At 37.1% G+C, this 16882-nt stretch overlaps 1 protein-coding gene across 1 annotated transcript; it reads right to left on the bottom strand.

Moving 5' to 3' along the window:
- Positions 1–11471: 11471 nt before the first annotated feature.
- On the bottom strand, positions 11472–12848 carry SPZ1 (spermatogenic leucine zipper 1). The gene has a single exon (XM_055555226.1). It carries the CDS (start codon positions 12840–12842, stop codon positions 11727–11729), a length of 1116 nt encoding a protein of 371 aa, XP_055411201.1. The 5' UTR covers positions 12843–12848; the 3' UTR covers positions 11472–11726.
- Positions 12849–16882: the final 4034 nt, after the last annotated feature.

Genomic DNA, 16882 nt, shown 5'->3' with positions numbered 1-16882 from the left:
TTTCCCCCTCATTTTTTTCCTCTAAACCTTTTTTTCCTTCAGAAGCATATTGTGCTTGTTCTTGTATTTAGCTTCTTATTGTGTCCAACTCTTTGCCACCCCATGGACTGTAGCCCACCAGGCCCCTCTGTCCATGGGGATTTTTCAGGCAAGAGTACTGGAGTGGGTTGCCATGCCCTTCTCCAGGTGATCTGGACCCAGGAATCGAACCAGGGTCTCCTGCATTGCAGGCAGATTCTTTACCAGCTGAGCTACCAGGGAAGCCCCTGTAAGCAAATTACTCTATTCTTATTCCTGTTTTAGTTTTCCAGTTAAGTATATTTTACATAAATTTCACCTCACTAGTACTATTTTTTAGGGTCACATTGAATTTTAATTCAGTTCCTCAGGTTATTAGACATCCTGTCTAATTTTGTTTTCACAATTTTTCATCCAAATACCTAATAATCACAGGTAGTATCCATTGTAATAATCCCAATTCAAAACCATAATTACCATAAATAAGCAATGCAGTCAGTAAAATTCAAATCTGAATAGGGTTTCCTTATGAATCTGTTGTTCATTCGCTTAGTCATGCCCAATTCTTTGCGACCCCATGACTGCAGAACTCCAGGCTTCCTTATCCTTCACTATCTGCCAGAGTCTCCCCAAGCTCATGTCCATTGGTGATGCCATCCCATCATTTCATCCTCTTTTGCCCCCTTCTCCTGCCCTCAATCTTTCCCAGCATCAGGGTCTTTTCCAATGAGTAGGCTCTTTGCATCAGGTTACCAAAGTATTGGAGCTTCAGCATCAGTCCTTCCAATGAATATTGAGGGTTGATTTCCTTTAGGATTGACTGGTTTGATCTTGCAGTCCAAGGAACTCTCAAGAGTCTTCTCCAGCACCACAGTTTGAAAGCATCAATTCTTCAGTGCTCAGCTTTCTTTATGGTCCAACTCTCACATCTGTATATGACTACAGGAAAAACCATAATTTTGACTAGACTGTCCTTTGTTGACAAAGTATTGTGTCTGCTTTTTAATACACTGTCTAGGTTTGTCATAGCTTTTATTCCAAGGAGCAAGTGTCTTTTAATTTCATGGCTGCAGTCACCATCTTCAGTGATTTTGGAGCCCAAGAAAATAAAGTCTGTCACCATTTCCATTTTTTTCTCCATGTATTTGCCATGGGGTGATGGAGCCAGATGCCATGATTTTAGTTTTTTGAATGTTGAGTTTTAAGTCAGCTTTTTCACTCTCCTCTTTCACCTTCATCAAGAGGCTCTTCAGTTCCTCTTCGCTTTCTGCCATTAGGGTGGTGTCATCTGTGTATCTGAGGCTGTTGATATTCTCCCAGCAATCTTGATTCCTGCTTGTGAATGAATCTTGATTCATCCAGCGGGGCATTTTGCATGATGTACTAAATGACCTCTAAATAGCTAATGAACCAAAGGGTAAAGTCCTTAAAGCCTAGGAATTAAAAAAAAAAAAAAAAAAAAGCCTAGAAATAATTTTCTCTCTTTATACTTAATACAGGTTTCATCTTTTGAAAACAGAGAATTCAAATAAACCAATTATTTATTTTTCTGCGAGGCATGCAGGATTTTAATTTCCCAACCAAGGATTGAAACTGGGCCTCCTGTAGTGGTAGTGTGGAGTCTAAACCACTGGACTGCCAGGGAAGTCCCTATTCTTTTCTTAAAATTTATTTATTTGGCTGCACTTGATCTTTGTTGGGCACACAGGAGCTTCGATCTTTATTGCAGCGTGTGGGATTCAAAAAATGCCATTATAGATATAATGCTTCCCTTGAATAGACCTGTATCCTAATTTTAAAAGGCTATAGGCACATTTGGGTGTATTTACTTGAGGTGGTAATGTCCTCTTTTTAAATATGGTGTGTTCAAAAGACACTATTGGAAAAGCTAAATTTAGTCACAAGTGACAGCAATATATGTGGAATACAATGACTGGTTAAAATTGCCACTCTCTTTTCTTCCTCAGAGAATTTTCTCTTTTAAAAAACTGAGTTTAAATATGCTAGAATATTAAATAGCATTTTACTGTTGACAGAAATATATAATAAGAAAATCAACAAAAAAATGATAGTGCTATGAAAATAATTGTGTAAATACTATATTCATTTGATATATAAAACTTTAGGTAATTAGTTTTATTAAAGTTTGTAATTTAAAATTCTTAGAATAAGAAAATGTTCTTTTGATTAGATATAATAATTGATACCAGCCCAGGGTTATGACCAAAGATGTCCAAAAAAATCTCTGCATCTTGATACATGTAAATTTACTTCATTTTAATTTATATATTATTAGTTTTCATAAATATAGCCCAATTTATCTATTCTTCACTAATAGATTAGGTTTTATTTCCCCAAATATTTCAAAGTTGCAAAGAATATTATATATCATACAGTCTACTTTTGCTCATGTGCAAGAATTTCTATAGTGTCTATAAATAAATTTTATGGTCTAGAAGCATATATTCTTTCTTTTCTTGTAAGTTTTTTCCTATGAAATATGTCAAACATACTAACAAACATCGTATGATATCTATGCATCATTTAAAAAACAATACTTAGTGTCATACCAGTATATCTACTGCCTTGCTTAAAATAATGTTTGAATTATAAAAGAAGTAATTTAAAAATAATTTTTAAAGTTAAAATTAATAATAATGAAAGCATTTCCTATGAATATCTATGATCTCCATCCATAGTCTGTAAAGGGAAATTTATAGCTTTTAATATGTTTTTTGAGGAAACAAGAAGATTTAAAAATAAACACAGTAAGGATTCAACTCAAGAAATTTAAAAAGCAGAACAAATCACTAAAAACTGGGGGATAGGCTCAAAACAAGGACATGGAGATGAAATAATAAGGACATCCCGTAAGGAGATGGAATAAGGACAAGGACATGCGATGGGATAAAGAAAATAGTGAAGATTAACAAACCCAAATCCAGTTTTTGGAAAAGACTAGTATGATAGATCAAGAAAAAGGATGGGTTCAGGATGGGGAACACATGTATACCTGTGGCGGATTCATTTTGATATTTGGCAAAACTAATACAGTTATGTAAAGTTTAAAAATAAAATAAAATTAAAAAAAAAAGAAAAAGGATAAAGATATAAATAAGCAAAATAGGATATTTCCTCAGAAAAGTCTGAGAATCACTAAATGGTACATTTCTCTTAAATAAAGATTCTTTAAAATAGAACGCAAACATTAGCACCTACTTCCTCACAATGAAGCTTCATAACAGACCAGTGCCAACTAAAATGCTGTACAGAATGCCTTCCTGTTCACAGAAGACAATTAAATATGATTAGTGGTTCATGGTTTCCCCGAGAAAACTGTAATTGTTAGAAAAGAACACTCAACTGACTGTGACATTTCTATGATGAATCTTTGTATGAGGCCTTTACTTGTGTTAAGACATATTTTAAAAATTACTTGCTACATTGACCAGGTTTATGGAAAAATATTTTAAGAATAATAATGATGATGGTATGATGACAATAAATTCACTTCTCTACTTCACTTTGATCTGGTACACCTTTCTCCTTTATATGCAATTATCTTTCTTTTTTACTTTCAAAATATCCATGATCCCAACTTCCAGACATCTTCTATATTTAGATTATTTGCTATTGTTCTCTTCCTTTTTGGCCATGCTTGCTTCTGGTTTGTTTCTAATGCTCTCATCTAATCTGTTCCTACTTCTTAGAGAGCAGTAAGACCTTAGCAGAGACAGCCAGAGAATCTTTGAGCATTGGTCCTTGGTCCAAAAGAAAATTACTATCTCCACCTTGTAAAGGAGCAGTTGGGAACCAGATGAGTTAGGATACAGAATCACTTCCTTCTTTGTGCAATACTTCTTTCATTCTATCATCTTTATTTTTTTTATATAAAAGTTCTAATAGTTTTCTTATTAGATTAAAAGTACCCCCAAAGCATAGACATGGGAAAAGGACATGAACATATCCATAATTACAGAATCCTTGCACAACCAACCTAAATACTCTGATGAATCTCTGTCTAGATCCAATTCAGAGAGATTAGAGAAATAGGTGAAAAAGCAAGAAATTAAAGCACTTTAGAATAATTTTATACATGATATAGGTAAGGGTTTCTTAAACAAAACATAGACACAATTAAAAGGGAAAGGGTTAATAAATTGGACTACATTGAAATTAAGAATTTCAGTTCAGCAAAAGAAATGCAGAAAAGTAAAAAAGCCAAACCACAGACAGAGTGAGAGAATATTTGCAACTCATAATCATCACAGTGCTCAGAATACATGAAGAACTCCTACGTATCAATAACTTGAAGCAAAAGATAGGCACTTCATGAAAATGAAATGCAAATGGCTAACAAACAAAAAGTTGACTAAACTCAGTAATCAGGAAATACAAATTGAAACCACTGTGAGGTACTATTGCATGACCATCGAATTAAAAAGTCTGACAATACTAAATTTAAGTGAGACTATAGGGCGATAGAAATGCTCTTAGAGTGATAATGACACATAAACTGGGGTGGCCACACTTTAGAAAACAGTATGATATGACCAAATGGGTGATTACATAGATTTTTAATTTTTAATCATTTGTTTAATTGTACATATGAGTTTTATGTGCCTTTCTATATTTGTCATATTTCATAATTTTTTAAATAGTTAAAAGGTAGTAAATAATGATCTGAATGGAAACCAAATTTTAAAAAAATAATGTTTGGCTCATGGAATATATTTTAAAGGGGAAACAAGGTGCTTGTTTTTACTAAAATATTACTATTACTATTGTCAAGAACTTTAAAAGATCTGTGGAACTGCTATGGCTTGATGGGGAAAACTTTACTCCATGGAATTTACCAGGCCGGAATACTGGAGTGGGTAGCCTTTCCCTTCTCCAGGGGATCTTCCTGACCTAGGAATTGAACCAGGTCTCCTGCATTGTAGATAAATTCTTTACCAACTGAGCTATCAGGGAAGCCCATAAGTTGTCAAGAACTTTAAATGATCTGTGGCACTGCTATGGCTTGATGGGAAAAACTTTATAGGGACCCAAGCACTCTGAAATCAAGAATCTAGTTCATTACTGTGAAGAATTTATTAAGAAAAATTTATTTGACTAGGAAGTTTGTATGAATTTCCCCTTTTTCCTAAGAGGATTAACCAAAAATGTATTTCTTAAAAGTGACTATCACTGTTGGACAGAAGTGTACTGATGATAAGACTGGACCTCTGAACAATTAAAAATAGTTCAATTTTTAATTGGACTTTGACAGATATGAGAAAATATTGTCTTAAAGAACTCAATAAGGTCAATACTAATTATCGTTCCAGATTTTCACTGTCAACAAGTGATGGCCTGAAGATCCTTCCACATAGAAAATGCCATGATACTTCTCCAAATAAATCTTACATTAATTGAAAGAATATAATGGATTATTACCCACTGGAACTCACATGAAACACCCTTAAAAATGACTTGTTTTCAGGAATTTCATTTACATGTTTAGGATTGGATAAAAATATATATGACCTTGTGGCAGAAGAATAATTTTATTACACTTACCAAATCTTTTTTTTTTTTTTTTTTTTTTTTTTTTTTTTTTTTTTTACACTTACCAAATCTTAAAGTCAATACCAAATCTAGAAGGTCTGGTATAGCAGAAATTACTTACTGTATTTGATAATTAAAAAGCTGTAATTTATTTAAGCAAAAAAATTTTTTTTCTTGATAACATGTACCACATGTCTGACAAAGTATAGCAGAAATGCACAGTGTTTTGTTAACCAAGATGGCTGGAAAATAGAATAGAGTGGATGGTAGTTTCCATTAGAGGGAAAGGCAAAAGGAAAAAAAAAAAGTGATTCTTTTGGTACCTCAATATGTTTAACTGGAAATCATTTTCTTTTACTAAGGGCTGTAATAGGAAAATTTCCTCTGTTAGATTATTTATAACATGATACATATTCTAGACAGGAGGGAAAAAAAAAACTTTTATGGAGTAGGAAGCAATATTTCAAATTACATTTTCTGTATTTACAATATGTGAAAATTTCTCATGCCCTATGCTTCATTTATAATAGGACCTGTGGTGGAGATTCTGATCGACTTTATTGGAGTTTAATATTCATCTCTATTTTATCCTGAATGGACACATGAGGTTCTTGAATCAGAGACAGATGATTATTACTTACATCATCGTAATTGTGCTAGTTCCTCTTGCTCCAATTCTTACCCCTGGAGAGAGATGAGAACCAGATGTCACCCTAGCACTGGGGCCTATAATGTGGGGGAGGAAAGATGAGGGAAGAAATCCAGGCATTTATGCAGAAAAAAAAAAAGACAGCTGTTTTCTCCCCCTCTAAGAGGAGAGAGGAAAAAAACCCTCTGGATCCTGGGTTCTCACTCTTAAGCCTTTTATAATGTAAATCTCTTGGGGGATTAGGTAACTTCAGTGTCTCCAGCTTTACAAAACACGTCTCCAAATCCCAGTTGGGGTGAGGCACCCCAACTTAAAATGTTAACATCTATCTCTAAAGTTAGATAACTCTTTTGAACTCTTATTATTTATGCAGTGGGAAAATATCTTCTACAGCTTCCTTTGAGTCTAGGATCTCAAGTTGCCATAATACTTGCCTGGAAAACCCAAACAGTGCAGAAACACAAAAATACTTTCTCTCCATCTCACAGTGTTCCAAAATTAATTTTCCCTCTGCCTGGGTGACATAGTTACCCAGCTAAAAACCTCAATTTCCAGTTGCTTTCAGATAGGTATGGCCTGGTGACTGAGTTCTCACCAATGGAAATTTTACTTCTGGGTTGGATAGCATCACCGACTCAAAGAACATGAGTTTGAGCAAACTCTGGGAAATAGTGAAGGACAGGGAAGCCTGGCATATTGCAGCTCATGGGGTCACAAACAGCTGGATATGACTTCGTGACTGGACAACAACGACAATGGTGCTACATAAAATCTAAAGTTGACACTCTGACTATCTAGAGTTTGTGCTGTATGCAACAAATGCTGCATATTGCAGCGTTTCCCTCAAAAATCTGAAAATCCTGTAATTAGCAGTTTCAGTGCTTGTATGAAGAATTAGAAAGTTAAACTCCTAACATCTGACAAACAAATGATATTGACAATTTGTTCAGGTAATGCATATAAACAAGCTGAAGTGTAAGAAGCGATTGTTTGATTCAGCTATGTTGTAGTTTCTCATTTCATCCATTTAGCATCTCCTGTGTGAATGGCAACCAGTCCCATTAACTTCATGGCAAATAGATGGGGAAACAACGGAAACAGTGAGAGACTTTACTTTTTGGGCTCCACAATCACTACAGATCGTGACTGCAGCCATGAAATTAAAAGACACTTGCTCCTTCGAAGAAAAGTTATGACAAACCTAGACAGCATATTAAAAAGCAGAGGCATTACTTTGCCAGCAAATGTCCATCTAGTCAAAGCTATGGTTTTTCCAATAGTCATGTATGGATGTGAGAGTTGGACTATAAAGAAAGTTGAGTACCGAAGAACTGATGCTTTTGAACTGTGGTGTTGCAGAAGACTCTTGAGAGTCTCTTGGACTGAAAGATCAAACCAGTCAATCGTAAAGGAAATCAGTCCTGAATGTTCATTGGAAAGACTGATGCTGAGGCTGAAACTCCAATACTTTGGCCACCTGATGCAAAGAACTGACTCATTGGAAAAGACCCTGATACTGGGAAAGGTTGAAGGCGGGAGGAGAAGGGGACAACAGAGGATGAGATGGTTGGATGGCATCACCAACTCCATGGACATGAGTTTGAGTAAGCTCCAGGAGTTGGTGATGGATAGGGAAGCCTGGACTGCTTGCAGTCCATGGGATCGCAAAGAGACGGACATGACTGAGTGACTGAACTGAACTGAACTGAACTGATAGGAAATTACTCTTTGGGAATAGAATAAGACAAAGCCTGAGGCTAAAAGGAACACTCATTTTCTTGAACGTAAAAAATGAGAATTAGATGTATAGCCAAATGAGCTTTCTCAACAAATAGTGACAAATCCTCTCAGTTTTCCTTTGAGAATGTATTGATTTCACTTTCATTCCTAAAGGCTGTTTTCACTGGGTAAACAATTCTGGGTTGATGTTTTTTTCAGTTCTTGAAAAATATTTGTTTCCTTCTAGCCTTGGAGGTTTCTGATTAGAAAGTCACTGTCATTTGGATCATTGTTCCATCATTGTTCTTTGCACCTGCTTTTTTACTTTGTCTTTAGGCTTCAGAAATTTGATTATGAGTGCCTTAAATATGTTTAAACTTATACTGTTTAGAGTTCACTCAGTTTCTTGAATATATAGGTTCATGCCTCTCACTAAATTTGTAGAATTTTCAGCCATTTTTTTTCAATGAATACTTTTTAGCCCACATTCTACCTTTTTTGGGGGTACTCTGATAACACCAATGTTAGATAGTTTTTATTTTAAGCTTTGAGACTGTGAGAGTTTTTTCAGCCTATTTTTCCTGCTGGCCAGAATGGGTCATTTCCATTTTTCTGTCTTCATGTTCACGGAATCTTTCCTCTGACATCAACATTCTACTATTGAGCACATTCATTGAGTTTATTTTACATATTATATTTTTTATTTCTACAATTTCCATTTGTTTCTTCTTTATATTTTCTGTTTCTTTGCTGAGACTTTCTATTATTTTTGTTTTTTTAAGAGTACTTGCAATTGCTCAGTGAAGCATTTTTGTGACTGCTTTACACTTCTTGTTAGATAATTCCAACATCTGTATCATGCCATTGTTGGCACTTGTTAATCATCTTCTCTCATTCAAGTTGAGATTTTCTCTTTGTATAATGAGTGAGTTATTTTTCTATCTTTTATGGACATTTGGGGCATTGTGTTCTGAGACTGTGGATCCTACTTAAACCTCTTGTTTTAGGTTTAAAACAGGGGAAGAGTATAGAAATCTAGGCTATCCACAGGGCCTTCTATGATGTTTTATTTTACTGGGAAAAGGGCTGAGGGAGGAGCAACTTGTTACCATCAGGTGGGAGAGAAACTCCAAGGTTTCTTCTCTGCCACCTCTGTACGTACCACCTCGGAAGGAATACAGAAGAGTGCTTCATTACTGGCAGGCAACAGTTAAAGCCTAGTGTTTTTGCTAAGTATTTGCTGATAAGGATGAGAGTGGAAGCAAGACAATTTTATGCAGTTTGGCCAGAGCAGGGCAATTTTTTAAAAAGTTTCTTTCTTGCCAGACTGTTTTCTTATCCTCTGTCAAGAGAAAGCAGGCCTGGATTGGGGGGTGAGGGGGTCGTGCCTGCTTTTTTTGTCTAAATGTGTTGGCATTTCTGGGTTATCATCTCCCAGCATATATAAGACACAAAAGAAAACTCAGGAAACTACACAGTACGTCATTCATTCAGTCTCGGGGACCCTGGCCATTACACCTCCTTTTCTCCATCTTTCAGAGTCTTCTTGCATTCATTTCATATTAATACATAACACTCAGGGTTTTTAGCTTGGAAAACTCAGCAGTGGCCACAGGACTGGAAAAGGTCAGTTTTCATTCCAATCCCAAAGAAAGGCAATGCCAAAGAATGCTCAAACTACTGCACAATTGCACTCATCTCACACACTAGTAAAGTAATGCTCAAAATTCTCCAAACCAGGCTTCAGCAATACGTGAATCATGAACCTCCAGATGTTCAAGCTGGTTTTAGAAAAGGCAGAGGAACAAGAGATCAAATTGCCAACATCTGCTGGATCTTCAAAAAAGCAAAAGAGTTCCAGAAAAACATCTATTTCTGCTTTATTGACTATACCAAATCTTTGACTGTGTGGATCACAATAAACTGTGGAAAATTCTGAAAGGAATGGGAATACCAGACCACTTGACCTGCCTCTTGAGAAACCTATATGCAGGTCAGGAAGCAACAGTTAGAACTGGACATGGAACAACAGACTGGTTCCAAATAGGAAAAGGGGAACGTCAAGGCTGTATATTGTCACCCTGCTTATTTAACTTGTTTGCAGAGCACATCATGAGAAACTCTGGGCTGGAAGAAGCACAAGCTGGAATCAAGATTGCTGGGAGAAATATCAATAACCTCAGATATGCAGATGATACCACCCTTATGGCAGAAAGTGAAGAAGAACTAAAAAGCCTCTTGATGAAAGTGAAAGAGGAGAGTGAAAAAGTTGGCTTAAAGCTCAACATTCAGAAAACTAAGATCATGGCATCTGGTCCCATCACTTCATGGGAAATAGAAGGGGAAACAGTGGAAACAGTGTCAGACTTTATTTTTCTGGGCTCCAAAATCACTGCAGATGGTGACTGCAGCCATGAAATTAAAAGACTCTTACTCCTTGGAAGAAAAGTTATGACAACTTAGATATCATATTAAAAAGCAGAGATATTACTTTGCCAACAAAGGTCCATCTAGTCAAGGCTATGGTTTTTCCAGTGGTCATATATGGATGTGAGAGCTGGACTGTGAAGAAAGCTGAGTGCCGAAGAAGTGATGCTTTTGAACTGTGGTGTTGGAGAAGACTCTTGAGAGTCCCTCGGAGACTCAACCAAGACTCAACCAAGGAGATCCAACCAGTCCATCCTGAAGGAGATCAGTCCTGGTGTTCATTGGAAGGACTGATGCTAAATCTGAAACTCCAATACTTTGGCCACCTCATGTGAAGAGTTGACTCATTGAAAAGACTCTGATTCTGGGAGGGATTGTGGGCAGGAGAAGTGGACGACAGAGGATGAGATGGCTGGATGGCATCACCAACTTGATGGACATGAGTTTGAGTAAACTCCGGGAATTGGTGATGGACAGGGAGGCCTGGAGTGCTGCGATTCATGGGGTCACAAAGAGTCTGACACGACTGAGCGACTGAACTGAACTGATTGGGAGGAACAGGGAGAAGTGATTCTGCTCCATCTTTCCTGGAATCAGAAGTTCAGTCCTCTTAACAGATGATAATGCTTTTTTCCCTGAGTAATTCTGAATAATTATCCTCACCTGGGTTAATAAGAGGAATTTTTCCAGCACAGAACAAAATCTTGAGACACATCTATTCTTCTACAGAAGCCAAGGTGTCCTTCCCCAAGGGTCTCTGCTGCCTGGTATGCCCACCATTTACTAGTTGAGGAGCAAGAAGGGAATATTAGTAACAGTAGATCCAGGGAACAGGGAAATTTATGAGAAGATTAGGAGTGACTTATCAGCTTTTTTAAAACTCCACTACAGCCCACACTTGAGTGGATAATAAATAGGAAAAGGAATATGTGTTTGAAAGGAGTTTGAAAGGTTCACAATTAAAGTGTTATATACTTTCTCCCCCAGAACTTCTCTCCCCAAGGCAATAATTAAATAAAGAAAAAAGAATCCCTTCCTTTGCTTGTGGTTTTTATTTAGATCTTTACTTATTTGGACCTGTAAATTCTCACTTTTGGTTAAAGTGTCATAGATCTCTGTGTAATAACTACAAAACCAGCTTGTAAAGATGACTAATGTGAGCAAAAGTTGACATTGATGGTCATTAAAGACCAAACTTACCTAACCATCAAGGTAATGAATAATGTTAATTGTTAATCTTCTTGTTCTATGGCTATTTCTTGGTTGAACAGGTCTCTCTTAGGTTTGATGATTGATATGCCTGGAGCTGGATGTACTATGTAGTTTTTTGAAGATCTGCCTTTTCTTCTACTTTTGGTATTTTTTAACTTAAGCTGCTAGCTGGCCTCTTTACCACAAGAGCTCTTTTTGCAATACGAGTATTGAACTTGTTATTATGAGCTTTCTTATTATGACAAATATCCAGGCTTGTAAAGAACTGATCTCTTTTGTGAAATGTACCTTCCACTTCTGGCATGTTTTTCTCATGTATTTTGACCTTCTCTGCCTCTGGTAGCTTCTGTTCCCTGTCGCTCTGCTCATGATTTATTTGCATTGGCTCCCCTTGTTGAGGTTCTTCCTTCTGATGATGGAGTTCATCAAGCAGTTCTACTCTCTGCTCTAAGATTTGGCATTCATTCTCCAGCAAAGTTGCAATCAAATGCAATGAATATGTGTCTTCTTTCAATCTCTTCACTTGTTCCTCCAGCTCTTGCTTAGCTGACTCATTATTTGTTTGAGTTGGGGAATGGTTGCCATTATTTTTAAGAGTTTTGATGTCATTCTGAGATTTCTGATAGGATTTTATTAGTTTGCTGAGCTCAGTATGTTCCACACTCCAGTGTTCTGCTTCCTGTAGTAACCGCTCCATGTTGTTCCTCAGTCTGATATTTTCTTCTTGAATGTGAGGGAATCCGTGCTTTGCTTTTTCCTTACTTAGCTGAGTTTCAGGAAGGGCTTTTTGTCCTTTTGAACAATTTAGCAAATCCCCTGAACAGTCTTGCACTGTGTCCTCAGAGTTCTGGTTGTCCAACCTCATCTCCTGTTTCTTTGCATTCTCTTTTTTCCCTAGGTCCGAACTAGCAAGCAGTTTTTTCACTAGTTCTTTATTTATTTCATCAAGTTCTATGATTTTTTCTCTAAGTTCTGACACCTCAAACATATTGGTTTCCTTAAAAGGTTCTTTTGTTTCTGTGACCTTCTGTTCATAACTTGTCACATGTTTAACAATATCTTTAATTTCTTTTAAGAGGCTTTCAAACTTCTTTGCAATTCGCTGTTCAATTGCTTCGTGGTCACTACTTTTTAGTGAAGGAAGAGAACTGCAAGAAACTGGGGAAATTGATCCAATTTCAAATAAGGCAATCATAATCCTAGGGTCCAAAGACTCTTCATTGAGATCAGGAGGCTTAAGTGTTTTGGAGAGGGTGGGCACTTCCATCTTAGCTGAATTAGTAGGGCTGATGACCAGGTCACAAGTGAAGTAGAAAACCTTAGCGATTCCAGAAAGGAGAGGTGGTGGTCCTCTGTGCAAATGGGTAGAAAATGTGGAACTAAGCAGAACTCAGAGACCAGAGTTAAAAGGTCTGAAATCAGGAAGATGATGTTTAGGTGAAAGGTAACATCTCACACAACCTAAGAGGAAGGAGGGTGCGAAAGGGGACTAGGAGCTAGGGCTCCATTTCTCTTCTTCCAGGCCTCTGGTGGTTATTCCCTGACCCTAGCAACCAGGTCTTTATTCTGTCACTGCACCATTGTGGCCTGTCTCTAGATTCTGTCTCCTTTGGGTCTCAACAGAAGGTTCTTAAACTCCCACCTGGTGACTCAAGACCAACCTAGAACTACACCAGTCTTTCCCTTTTTTTTTTTTTTTTTTTTGGAGGGTGGGAGAATTATTTTATTCATCTCATTCAGTGACTTTCATATTCATCATATTCATTGACTTTCCCCTTATCCCCACCATACACAACCTGTTTTCGACTGTGGTATGTTTTTGTACCACTTAAGTGCATGGCTGAGAGAAGTTGTCCCTTGGGAGGGTCCCTATTCTTTCATAGCGCCTGGAGTCCTTATTGCTTCCCTTCTAGGAGAGGTGCTTCTGCAAAAGAAAGTAATCCTTACAAAATAGAACACAAAAAAATGCTTTAGTCTTTCTGTGATTTTAGGGAGATAATGTTAGGAATAGCTCCATTAAAAAATATTCTACTCTAATCAGAGAATATCTGAATGGTTTTTAACAACACAATTACAAATTGAGAATTTCTTGGGTTTGAATGCAGGCATCCTTTAAGACAAGCTTAGTAAGCTTGCTTCTGAATCATTTGCATCAGGTGTTATAGATGTAATTACTTTTTTACAAGAAATTTTTAAAAATAGCAAAATTTACCTAAAGTATTGAAACTGTTAAATCCTACAGTGGCTTATAGAACAGTAATTGAGTATTAAACCAAGTGCAGGCTTCCCTGGCAGCTCAGCTGGAAAAGAATCCTCCTGTAATGTGGGAGACCTGGGTTCGATCCCTGGGTTGGGAAGATCCCTTGGTTGGGAAGATCTCTTGGTTGGGAAGATCCCTTGGAGAAGGGAACAGCTACCCACTCCAGTATTCTGGCCTGGAGAATTCCATGGAGCCTGGTGGGCTGCAGTCCATGGGGTCGCTAAGAGTCGGGCATGACTGAGCAACTTCACTTTGACTTTTCACTTTCACGCATTGGAGAAGGAAATGGCAACCCACTCCAGAATTCTTGCCTGGAGAATCCCAGGGACAGAGGAGCCTAGTGGGCTGCCGTCTATGGGGTCGCACAGAGTCGGACACGACTGAAGTGACTTAGCAGCTTAGCAGGCACTTTACTAACTAGAAGTTTGCCTCCAGTCTTAAGGGAAAACTCATTATTTAGCAGTTTTTTTTGTTTGTTTGTTTTTTCTTTCTTTCACAGCTCCCAACTCACTTTGACTTAGTTTTCCTGAGTGTCAAGCTCAACCTCCAGCTAGCTGGGCTCAGGGCCATCACCTTATAACTATCCACAGATGCAGTTGTGTTGGTCTTTTTTTTTTTTTTTTTTTAACTTGAAGAAGGAACCACTTTTTCTAACCCACACAATGATACCACAGAGGCTAGAGACTGCCCTTATGCTTTAAATCCATCTCAAAGGTCCAACTTTGGTTGATGTTTTGATGTTTCCTCTTTGACTCAAGTCATTATTTAAAATACATTTTAATAAATCTCCAGGGCAAAGAAATTTTTTTCCTGATCTGGTAATTAATTTCTAGCTTTATTGTGTTGTAATCGGAACATATAACATTTCTTCTACTTCTGAAATTGACATTTTCTCACCAGCTTAATAGATTATCAATGTTCATGTATATTTTATGGATACTTGAAAGAACCTGAATTCTCTGTTTTCTTCTTATGCTTGCAACTTCTTTATGCTTTTGGACATAAATCTGATATTACCTGAGTTTTTGGAAATGGGTTTGAAGGTAGCTTGGTCAAGATATGACTGACTTTTAAAAAATGCACAACATGAGAGTTGCAAGTTAAGTTTTATTTGGGGCAAAATGAGAACTATAGTCCAAGAAACAGCATTTAAGATAGCTTTGAGAATCTGCTGGGGTGGGGGTTCAGTATATAGGTGATTTTGGTGAAAGGGGAATCCATGCAATCAAGCACATATATTTTGAAGAAGGTTTTTGCTAGTCTCACGAAAGTTACTAGTCAAGAGGAGCAGTCGTCACCACTAAAAGCATTTTAATGCTTTTCTAGATACAAAGAGATATAAGAATTGGGATAAAAAAAAATTGGTTCCTGAAAATATCTATCTGAAGACCTGTTCAGCCTGTTTTCCCAGAGCACAAAGTCTTCATTTCTGCTCTCCACCTTGATTTCCTTCAGGGGATGTTGAAAGTCAGCAGTAGCACATGATTTAATGCTTGTAGAGGTAGATGGCAAGTGCCAATTTGTAGTTGGCAATACCATGAGAATTCTCCTTTTATCAAAAGGAAATTTAAATATTTCCTTCCTTCCTACAAATACAATGAATTTCAAATTGTATTGCTGTTATATTTCTGTAAATTTTACTGAAATTTGAGTTTATTGTAAATGCTAAAAAACCCACAAGAATGGTCTTCTTTTCTTTATTGACCCATAATTCCTATGGGTAACTATGAAAGTTAAATACCTTTGGATTTTCTTACAATTGCTATCTACTAAATGTCCTTAGCTTAATGACTGAAACAAACAAAATGTCAAAGAGCAAAAAACTATTAGAGAGAAAGCTTGCATAAAATTTTCTCTCTTTTTAAAACCACTTTGTCTTAACAGAAATAGAAACCATATCAAAGGATACAACATCAACATGTCTTATTTCTGGTGATGTTAACCTTGGTCACTTCATCAAGTGATATCTGCTGAATTAAGCTACTATGAAGTTAATATCTTTCCCTTTATAACTAACAAAAGTCCTGGGGAGGATGTTTTGAGACTAGGAAATCATTCTGTTTCTCCTCAAACTATTGCATATACAATATAATTTTAGTATCCAGAAGTGAATTTTAGTATAATTTTAGTATCCAGAAGTGAATTTTAGTATAATTTTAGTATAATATTAGTATTCCAGAAGTGACTCTTGCTGGTGTTGTTTAGTTGCTATGTCATGTCTGACTCTTTTGCAACCCAATGGACTATAGCCTTCCAGGCTCTTCTGTCCATGGGATTTCACAGGTAAGAATACTGTAGTAGGTTACCATTTTCTTCTTCAGGGCATCTATCTGGACCAGGGTTAAACCTGTGTTTCTTGCATTGCAGACAGATTCTTTGCCACTGAGCAACCATTTTGCTTGCAGTGATTCAATTCAGTTCAGTCCCTCAGTCATCTCCAACTCTTTGTGACCCCATGGACTGCAGCACACCAGGCCTCACTGTCCATCACCAACTCTTGGAGCTTACTCAAACTCATGTCCATTGAGTCGGTGATGTCATCCAACCATATCATCTTCAGTTGTCCCCTTCTCTTCCTCACCTTCAATCTTTCCCAGCATAAGGGTCTTTTCAAATGAATCAGTTCTTTGCATCAGATGGCCAAAATATTGGAGTTTCAGCTTCAGCATCAGTCCTTCCAATGAATATTCAGGACTGATTTCCTTTAGGATGGACTGGTTGGATCTCCTTACAGTCCAAGAGACTCTCAAGAGTCTTCTGCAACACCACAGTTCAAAAGCATCAATTCTTCAGTGCTCAGCTTTCTTTATAGGCCAACTCTCATATCCACACAGGACTACTGGAAAAACCATAGCTTTGACTAGACAGATCTTTGTTGGCAAAGTAATGTCTCTGCTTTGTAATATGCTGTCTAGATTGGTCATAATTTTTCTTTGAAGGAGCAAGTGTCTTAATTTCATGGTTGCAGTCACCATCTGCTGTGATTTTGGAGCCCAAGAAAATAAAGTCTGACACTGTTTCCACTGTTTGCCCATCTATTTGCCATG

This window comes from Bubalus kerabau, chromosome 18, assembly GCF_029407905.1.
Source record: "Bubalus kerabau isolate K-KA32 ecotype Philippines breed swamp buffalo chromosome 18, PCC_UOA_SB_1v2, whole genome shotgun sequence".
NCBI lineage: Eukaryota > Metazoa > Chordata > Mammalia > Artiodactyla > Bovidae > Bubalus > Bubalus kerabau.
Note: the sequence above shows the minus strand (reverse complement) of the source record. Positions and strands in the feature narration are given on the sequence as shown.

Excerpts from the sequence above, each read along its gene's own strand:
- SPZ1 (XM_055555226.1), bottom strand. The coding sequence starts at position 12,842 with ATGGAAGTGCCCACCCTCTCCAAAACACTTAAGCCTCCTGATCTCAAT.